General features: G+C 37.5%; 1 protein-coding gene across 2 annotated transcripts in view; it reads left to right on the top strand.

Annotated features, from left to right (window-relative positions):
• The window catches only part of LOC143286531 (CD9 antigen-like), a 70,467-nt gene extending 64,810 nt beyond the window's left edge, over positions 1–5,657 (top strand). Inside the window, exons 6-8 of one of the 2 annotated variants that reach the window (XM_076594132.1) lie at positions 119–202; positions 2,519–2,608; positions 3,903–5,657. In XM_076594132.1, the coding sequence (XP_076450247.1) occupies positions 119–202; positions 2,519–2,575 (141 nt within the window). In that variant the 3' untranslated portion in view covers positions 2,576–2,608; positions 3,903–5,657. The remainder of the gene's footprint in view (positions 1–118; positions 203–2,518; positions 2,609–3,902) is intronic. The other variant, XM_076594131.1, reaches the window with a different exon arrangement.
• Positions 5,658–10,000: the final 4,343 nt, after the last annotated feature.

The following is a 10,000-nucleotide window of genomic DNA, read 5'->3' as shown; positions in this document are numbered from 1 at the left end:
CACACACACACACCCACGCACACACACACACACACACACACACACAACACACACACACTTATTTTTGCTGGTGCTGCTGTTGTTTTTTGTTGCAAGAAATTGTCACTGGTGTGTGCAGCCATGCGACAAAGTGTTCTTCGATTGGATCGCTGAACATCTCGTTATCGTCGCTGGCGTCGCCATTGCCATCGCCATCGTTCTGGTAAGTCATCGTCGGCGTATTTGACAGTCGATAAAAGTAACAACCTCACCTCACCTCACCTCACCTCATCTCAGGCCCATAACTACACAGTAGTCGTTGGGGGAAACCTGAGGACCGCAGAACCAACCTCCCTTCCTCCATCTGTCTCTGTCAGCAGCCGCCGGCAGCAGCTCACGTGTATGGAGTCCGCGGTCCATTGTTTGATGTTCTCATGCCAGTTCTTCCTGCTGTCTTCCTCTTCTTCTCCCGCCTTCGATGGTGCCTTGCATGATTGTTTTGGACAAGACTGGTGTGTCGAGTGTAACAAGTAACAACATGAAATAATAATGATAATGATAATGAAATTGTGCATTTACGTAGCGCTTGCCCTGCGGTTCTGAGTCTTAAGTGAAATTGACAACTAGCGGCATGGAATAAGTCACCTGAATATAAGAAAAGATGCAATGTCAGTAACGTCACTCACACAACACATGCATATCTTTTTTTTTTTTTTTTTTTTTTTTTTTTTTTTTTTTTTTTTGCAAGCGCATGCGTTTGTCTACTGTATATACGCATATAACTAGTTTATTGTAAGTCCGAGGTCCGCACTGCTTCAATAGATCAAGCGAAAGAAATTGTGATACGACTACTTTTACTACTTCTACTACGACTACTACTACTACTACTACTACAGATGCTGCTGCTGCTACTGCTACTATGACTGCCACTACTTCCCATCATAATGAATTTGATATCTATGATGATAATGAATATCAACATAATTCTCCTCCTCCTCCTCCTCCTCCTCCTTCTTCTTCTTCTTCTTCTTCTTCCTTCTCCTCCTCCTCCTTCTCGTTCTTCTTCTTCTGCTTCCTCTTATTCATCTTCTATTTTTGTACGTATCTTCAGGTATGTCATGTCGAGGGTTTCATGACAGTCATGAAGCTTTTTCGGAGGTGAGGGATTGGGGATGGGGGATGGGGGTGGGGTTGGGGTGTGTGTGTGTGGGGGGGGGGTTCCCCTCGGAGAAGGAAGGCGACAGCACACAACAACATAACCTCACACACCAAAGACAGTACCTTGAACACACCAGTCAACAGAGGCCGAGAAGTAGAAACTCAAGCGAGCATTGTCCGCAGCTTCTTCTTCTTCTTCTTCTTCTTCGTTCTTTGGCTTCACCTCCCACGTTCACTCGTATGTACACGAGTGGGTTTTTACATGTATGACCGTTCATTTTTTAACCCCGCCATGTAGGCAGCCATACTCCGTTTTCGAGTGTGTGCGTGCTGGGTATGTTCCTGTTTCCATGTTTAACTAGAAGAAAACTGTCAGAGCGTGTTCGACAATTTCAAGAGATTGAATCAACAACACGACAACAACAACAACAACAACAATTCCTTTTAGATGTGTAGTTGGTGATGCCAGCGTTTAGGTACGTTATGCACAGACATAACAAGGAGGCTAACCTTGGTCAGTTTAAGTGCATATAACTGACGTAAAGCCAGCAACAACAAACAAATTGACAACACCAACAACAGCAACAACAAAAACAAGTGTGTGGGTTGGGTGATAGGAGAAAAAAGATGAAGGACGTCAAAGGAAGGATAAAAACAAACAAACAAACAAACAAAACAAACCCAATCAGGAACAGAATAACACGGTTGAAGTCAACAATTTCTATATTATGTAAAATGATAAGACAATACCACGACATGTGCGTCACTACGAGATACAAACGTGCCTGGACATGGTTTATTCTGTTAATTCGCACACCCACCACACTGTATAGTTAACTGATTAGCATGATTATTTATGGCATCTGCATTTGCCATTTTTTTGAGGACAGGACTGTGGCCGGTGGTCTTATTTGCGAAATGCTACCGCAGTAAAAATTCTCCACATGTTTTTCAAAATAGCTATTTCTTCTTCTTCTTCTTCTTCTTCTTCTTCTTCTTCTTCTTCTTCTTCTTCTTCTTCTTCTTCTTCTTCTTCTTCTTCTTCTTCTTCTTCTCCTCCTCCTCCTCCTCTTTCTCCTCCTCCTCCTTCTCCTCCTTTTCTTTCTTCTACTGCTACTACTACCTGTTGTTGTTGTTGATCTTCTTCTTCTCGTTGTTGTTGTTATTCTTCATTTTCTTCTGCATTCGATTGCTGCTACTCCCTTGTTCACTCGAGTCTCAGATGGGCTTTTTAAAATTATTTTATTTTATTTTTTTTTAAACCTGTACAACCGTTTTTACCTCGCCATATATATATATGGATTTGTCCGAACACAGTGACGCCTCCTCCTTGAGAGAAACTGAAACTGAAGCTGAAACTGAAACTGAAACTGTGTTGCAGATCCTGGGCATGATCTTCTCCATGGCTCTGTGCTGTGCTCTCCGGGACAACATGTGAGTAGCTCCCGTGAGGACGGTGTTGCCTGGCTAGGTAAATGACTTAATTAATTAATTAATTAATTAATTAATTATTTGGTGTCATATACTGTACCATGTCAAACTGATGCAAACTAGGCCTATCGGTTTGCTCTGCTTGGCCAAATTTCGCGCGGCTAACAGTGAAAAGACGAGCCGTCTTGCCCGGCCCGCTCTTAGCCAATCAAACGCCTCTAAAAGCTATAAGTGCTGAATCATTCCTTTGGCAAAGGCTCTCCACGCCATCTTGTCAGGCTTATGCTCTGTCTCGTCTTACGCTTTTTTTTTTTTTTTTTTTTTGCTATTAAGCGTATTCATTTGGCCTTATTCTGGTGCATGCAGCTTGTGTTTATTGTATTTTTACATTCTGTGTACTCGATTCGACTCGGCCCCCTCGATTCGTTCGTTTTTCTCTACCTCTAATTCGATCCTGTCTTTCCTTTCTCTTTGGGGGATAGAATTAATTAATGAATTAATTAATTATTCAATTAATTAATTGCTTAATTAATCAACAAATTAATGGATACAGTGAATAATGAACGAATGGATATATTGACGAATTGATTAATGGATATATAATTAATTAATTCATTAATTCATTGATGGATGGATACATTAATGAATTGATACATTGATGAATGGGGTTGATCGTTGTTGCCCAGCTAGGTAGTCGAATGAATAAACAGACAGGTTAATGAATGGGAGTGAGCATTGTTGCCCAGCTAGGTAGTGAAATGAATAAATTGTTGAGTTAATGAACACAAAATTTGCGTCGGAACTTTTAGATACGTTGCACACTTGTTGATGATATCCTAAGGTTACTGTGTGAAATATTTCAATGAATTCAGTTTCTCTATCACTGAGAAAATACTTGTCAAAACGCGGTTCGCTTTTTTTTTTTTTAGAGGGAGGGTGTGTGTGTGTGGGGGGGGGGGGGGGGGGGGGGGGGGGTTGGCACCCGATATATCGTATAAAATAGAAAAGAATAAATCGTTGATAGACGTTGAAGAAAATGACGAACCAACAACTGTCTTGTCTGATTCTCTCCCACCACCCCCTCTCTCTCTCTGTCTCTGTGAAATATATCTGTATGTCTCTTTCTCCATCTGTCTCTGTCTTCTCTCCCCCCCCCCCACTCCCCCCAACCCCCCCCCCCCTCTCTTGACATCCCTCTTCCACCACCATACTCCCCCTCCCACACCCACCCAACATCCACCACCCCTGCATGCCCACGCCCACGTCCAATGACATGCGATTAATTCCTGCTTTCTGTGTCTTCTTCTCAGGGGATGAACAATGTGTTTTTGCAGGGCGTAGATGCTACACCAGTTCCATCAAAAACCTGGTCAGACTGTTCCTTCGTTCGCGCGTGGCTTCACGGGATGCGGAAAGCTTGACATGGCTACTTCGGTCGGTCTAAGAGAGATAACTCCTGAAATGGCGCTTTGTTTTTGTGCAACCTAGAGTGAGAAGTCTTGTAAAATGAAGGGAATTGCCGTTCTTATTGTTGATATACGCAAGATGGGGGAAAAAAACAACAACAACAACAACAGCGAACAACATCCAGTGTGTTGTCGTATTGTACAAGAAGTATTCATGCACGCCCACATTCAGACACGCACACACACTTTCTCACACATGCACAACTCCTGTGCGTGCGCGCACACACACACACACACACACACACACACACACGTATTTAAGGTAAAGGATGTGACATTTTTTGTGTGTACAAAGTGATCAGTATTTTGCGATCACAGAGAATCTTATGTGAACTTAATTCAGTCTTATTTCATTGTTGTTGTTTTTTCTTTCTTTTATTATTATTATTATTATTATTATTATTATTATTATTATTTTGTTGGTTTTTTTTTAAGTTTTTAGCATGGCATATATTTGTATTTGGCATTTTAACTTGGAATTCCTTGTATGATATGAAGAGTTGTACATTTTTTATTTCCTTTGTTTCCGCTGATTTTTAAACTTTTCCTGAAATTATTATTATTATTATTATTATTATTATTATTATTATTATTATTATTATTATTATTATTATTATTCTTGTTGTTGTTTTAGTGTGCTTGTATTGCTTGTCATGTTTCCACTTTCATTAATGATTTCTGTAGATAGATAGACAGATAGATTAGAAATAGAAGTGCTTGGATGAAAATCAGAAAGTTGTGCATTAGTTGTACATACATGCTCATATGGTTACAAAGTTGTGCATTCAACACGTTTCTAAGTGTTGCACCTGTCTGTCTGTCTGTCTGTCTGTCTGCTCCTCTCAGTATCCATTTCTTCACTTAGAATTCAGTTTGCTCTTTACCCTGAGAGCTGGATGGGAAAACAAGCAAGTATGATTATTCTGCTTCCTTTGTTTTTTTCTGTCTGTCTGTCTCTGTCTCTGTCTGTCTGTCTGTCTGTCTCTGCCTGTGTCTGTCTGTCTGTCTCTGTCTCTGTCTGTCTATGTCTCTGTCTGTCTGTCTGTCTTTCTCTGTTGTTCTTTGTGTTCTTGTTCTTCTTCCTCTTGTTCTCCTCCTCCTCCTCTCCCTCCTCCGTCTTCTTCTCCTCCTTCTTTCTCTGTCTGTCTGTCTGTCTCTGTCTGTCTGTCTCTCTCTCTCTCACACACACACACACACACACACACACACACACATACACACACACACGCACACACACATACATACACACACACACATGCACACCCCTCTATAACTATAGTGTTTTTGTTGTTGTTAGTCATTTTTCATGTTCTACCATCCTTTTTTTAATTAACATAAGTAACAAATCCAAAATTATTTCTTTTTTTTCTTCCTTGCTTTTTTTTCTGTAACATTTTCTTAAACAGTTGCTGTGTATTTTATGACATTCTTGCCAGTTATTTTCATTTTTCATTGCGGTTTTTTTTTTTTTTTTTTTTTTTTTTTTGCCTTTGAAGAAACAAATGAAGTTTAAATGAAAGCATTTAGAATTATTTTGCTTCTGTTTGTTGTGTTGTTCTTGTATTTACTTATGAAATTTATGTCTGGTTGTACATGTACAATATTATATCGGCCTTCTTAACATCGTGATTGTGGTGGTTTTTATTCTTGTGTGTGTGTGTGGGGGGGGGGTGAGGGGTGGGTCTTTTTGATTAATGGTATGAATCAGGAAACACAGCTTTTGGCTATAAAACAACAACAACAACAACAATGATAACAATAACAAATAACATAATTGAGAAAAGGGATGATATTGTTGATTTTGGTAATGGACAGGTTAGGAAATTGAAAAAAAAAAATTGCATTGGATGATTTCACTATAAAGAAGGGAAAAAAAAAAAAAAGAAAAAAAAAGATGAGCTTTTGTAATATGGTGTAAATATATTTGTTGTTATTTATCTGCTGTTTGCTTTACTTGGAATCGGTGATGCAGTTTAAGGTTCATGTGAAACTGTGCAAGTACAATGACATTCACAGCTTTGTGTGTACACATATACAAGCATATGTATGCATACACAAATACAAGGTCTTACAGATACTCGTGCGCACACACACACACACACACACACACACACACACACACACACACACACATACACACACACTCATTCACTCACTCACTCACACGCACACTAATATCACTTATAAGTAGAAGGCTGTAATAGGGGAAACTATAAGAACCCAAACACCCGTGCATTCTTTTAGGTTTGAAAAGGTAAAGAAAAAGGTTGAAAGGGGAAAAAAAAAATCTTAGATGTATTAAACAGGTCAGAAGTATGGAGAACATTCACTTTCTGAGCTAGACTGGTGTCATTTTTTTTTTTCATACACATATGACAGTTCAGTAAAGCAGAGTGTTGAAATAGGCTTTACTGCTGGTGGTCGCTGTTAATTCTTGTTGTTTGAGCGCAGCCCCCGAGTTTGTACATGGTGTCATAGGTGTCACTTTATTGATGTACATACAACTGAATGTACTAGACTGGATGGACAGAAATGTTATCTTTTTCACTTTTTAGAAAAAAAAATAATGCTGTGTTGTATTGGTCATTTGTTTTGATTCTGATTCTTCCTAAAAAAAAAAAACACACCCAAAACGAAAGATCACTGATCATTAATACTTTGTGGAAATGTTAGTGGTCCTATTTTACCCTGTGGAAATATTAATAACCCTGTGGAAATATTAGAAGACTTTCTTTTTTCCTTTTTTTTTTTCAAATCATTTAGTCAATTTCATACACATACACTAGACAGTCACATCAGCGTGACTATTTTATGGTGACTCCTTTCTTGGCAAGCAGCCTCACAACATTACTTACATGTCTGCCTTGCCTTCCATGGACAAGCAACGGCAAATGATTATTTTTTATTTTATTTTTTTTTTTTTTTTTTTTTTTTGAAAGAAGGGTTTGAGTTGACGAGGACTTTGTTTAAAATATCGATTTTTTTTTTTTGTCTTCTGGAATGCAAGAAAGCAAACCATGATTGTTCAAGAAAGAGAGACACTGTGTGGTTCAGTTGGACAGTGATACACTTCTGATCCAAAGCTCACTAGTGTCCAGTGTTTGAGGCCCCATTTTGGCATGATATCTCCGTCGTTTAGAAATGCGCTGTGCTCCTTTTTTTTTTTTTTTTCCCCTCACACCAGGTGTGAATGGGATACCTGACATCAGTTGAGGACATTTCAAAATGGCTGAAGGAGAGGACAAGCCCCTGTCACCTTTCAAAGCCCTGCTATGCCCTGCACACACAGTGGATGTGAATTAACTGCTCTGATGGCCTTTAACCACCCTTTCACCGCCAGTCAGTTTAGAGTACAAAATTCCCTTGTTGTATAAACACAGAAAAGACAGTGGCTAAGAATAGCTGGGGATTCCCCCTGCGATGTATAGAAAATATGGCCTATCCTACCACCGAACATTAAGAGCAGTAGGTTCATGGATAACAGACCAATGAATGGTCACCTTTCAGTGTCATGGGTCCTCTACCACGCCTGCGCATAAATGCGAGCTTGGCGGCGAAAGGGTTAAGCTTAACGTTAACCAGAATCCAGACATTTTAAAGGGAGACTTCAAAACAGGGGCCTGGATGACAAATATTGCTGTTTGGTATGTATTCTGGGAATGAGATTTCAGCATTGCTTTTTGCCTCATGCCAATGCCTTACATCAGGGGTAGGAGTTTAGGATAGTATTTCATCACACATCACCATTAAAAAAGTCTTTTGGGTGTTATTTCTTTGATATATGAACATGTTAACAAACATACTTATTAACATTTATGAACAGACTGTTTCTTTAACATATGAAAATGTTAAACGGACGGTTTTGCATCAATAACAGATTGTAAGTAATGGTTGTTATTTCTATGGCTGCTCAAACCCATGTTGTTAAAGACAGATGAAATTATATTAAGAGATGATGATAGCGTAGAGGAAAATGCTGTCCTTTTTTTCTTTCTTTTTTACTTTTCAAACAGATCACCATTTTCCCCCCAGTTATATATACCTGTGGAAAAAAACAGTGATGAAAATCAAAATTGTTTATCATTACTGTAATTTTTTTTTCATTGATGTTTAAATATATGTTTTTCGTATATGAAGTATCATCCACCATAAGAACAGATTTTGTATATCCATATATAGAAAATAATACCTGTTGGGTTTTTTTTTGCATGGTTTGCAAAATATTTCTCTGTGACTTAGACTCATATTTGTTTAGAAAGACCATAGCCCTGTTTGAAGGGGTGACATGAGTGAATGAGAAGAAAAAACAGAAAAGAAAAAAAAAAAAAAGAAAAAAGAAAGAAAATAAATCAAAAGAAAAAAACAAACCCAACACAGTTTGAAAAGAACAGAAATCGGACAGATTGATTCAGTTTATTTATTATTTTTAATTGGGTGCTATGTTAAGCATCACTTCACTACCACCATGATCTGGTAACCAATACTTTTCAGAGGGTGGAATGTATTTTTTTCCCTGTATAATATGATGTAATTACACATGCTCATGTTGTGCATTTGTGTGTACTTCTTTATGATACCTGTGCCTGTCTCCTGACCTGACTATTATAATTATTATATCTGTATATCCATGTTGTCAACTTGGTTGGATGATAACTATGGCTCTTTGCATAGCTAAGTTTTGTTGTAGTTGTTTTTTTTTTTGTTTTTTTTATTAATTAAAAAAAAAATATATATATATTTTTAGGCTTTTTTTTATTTTTTACATTCATTCCATGTTGTGAAAGTGAAAACCACCCTCTCCCAATTTGCCATCGAAGAAACGTGTACCAGCTTCTCTCCTCTTGGCAACAAACGGCCATTTAATTCCCTCCCTTTTTTTTTTTTTTTTAGTTCTTCCAAGTATTGTTTTGTTGTTTTTCGCCTTCCATGAAGTTGCCTCCCATTGTCCTTTCTGCTCAGTAAGTGGTTGTGAAACTGACTTGGTGCAGTAGTTCTGTGGCAGCACAACCATGCATTTCAAAAAAAAAAAAAAAAAAAAAAAAAAAAAGTATTAAAAAAACAGCAACAACTTTTTCTTTAAAGGGGAATTTAAATAAATTTCAGTATGAACATTGCTCTCTCTCTCTCTCTCCCTTTTTTTTTTTTTTTCTCTTTTTTTTCGGGTTGGGTTACGCTGCTGGTCAGGCATCTGCTTGGCAGATGTGGTGTAGCGTAAATGGATTTGTCCGAACGCAGTGACGCCTCCTTGAGCTACTGAAACTGAAACTCTCTCTCTCTCTCTCTCTCTGTGCGTGTGTGTGTGTTGTGTAATTATTTTCATTATTGTTTATATCTAGAGTATTTTATTTTCAAAATTATGGAAAATGTTACAAAATTATTTATAGAATACATGTTATTTATTTTTATTTTTTTGTTTCATTAGTAATGTATAGCTACCAATAAAAAAAAAAGTAACATACAATTCAAAATTGTATGAAAAAGAACAATAAAAAGAACTATAATCAACAACTTGTTCTTCGTACGGTTCATTTACTATTATGTACATGTTCTGCTTATCAGACTGTTTTGAAAAAAAAAGAAAAAGAAAAAAAAAGAAGATAATAATAATCAATAAAGGGGAATAAAAGTACTGACATGTTCAGAAGAGACGAAAGGAGTGAAGTGGCTTGTTCAGATGTTTTTCATCTCTATGCAAATATACTTATCATCTCTACGGAGTGTGTCAAAATTGACTCATAAAGACAGTTCCAAACAATGATAAAAATACTAATGATAATGATGATGATGATAATAATGATAATGATATGATAATAATGATGATGTAAGGTGGTTAGTCTCATAGCAGTTTAAGAAAAGAAAAAAAAAAGTTACATTTGCCATTTGCTCTTTTTTTGTAGAAAATCAGTGCATTTTAACTCTGTTTGGCTTCTTTGCTTTTATCTCTTGTAAATAACTGTCTTTGTTCT

The sequence above is a fragment of the Babylonia areolata genome, chromosome 10, assembly GCF_041734735.1.
Source record: "Babylonia areolata isolate BAREFJ2019XMU chromosome 10, ASM4173473v1, whole genome shotgun sequence".
In the NCBI taxonomy this organism is placed as follows: Eukaryota; Metazoa; Mollusca; class Gastropoda; order Neogastropoda; family Buccinidae; genus Babylonia; species Babylonia areolata.
This window is presented reverse-complemented; position numbering and strand designations above follow the sequence as displayed.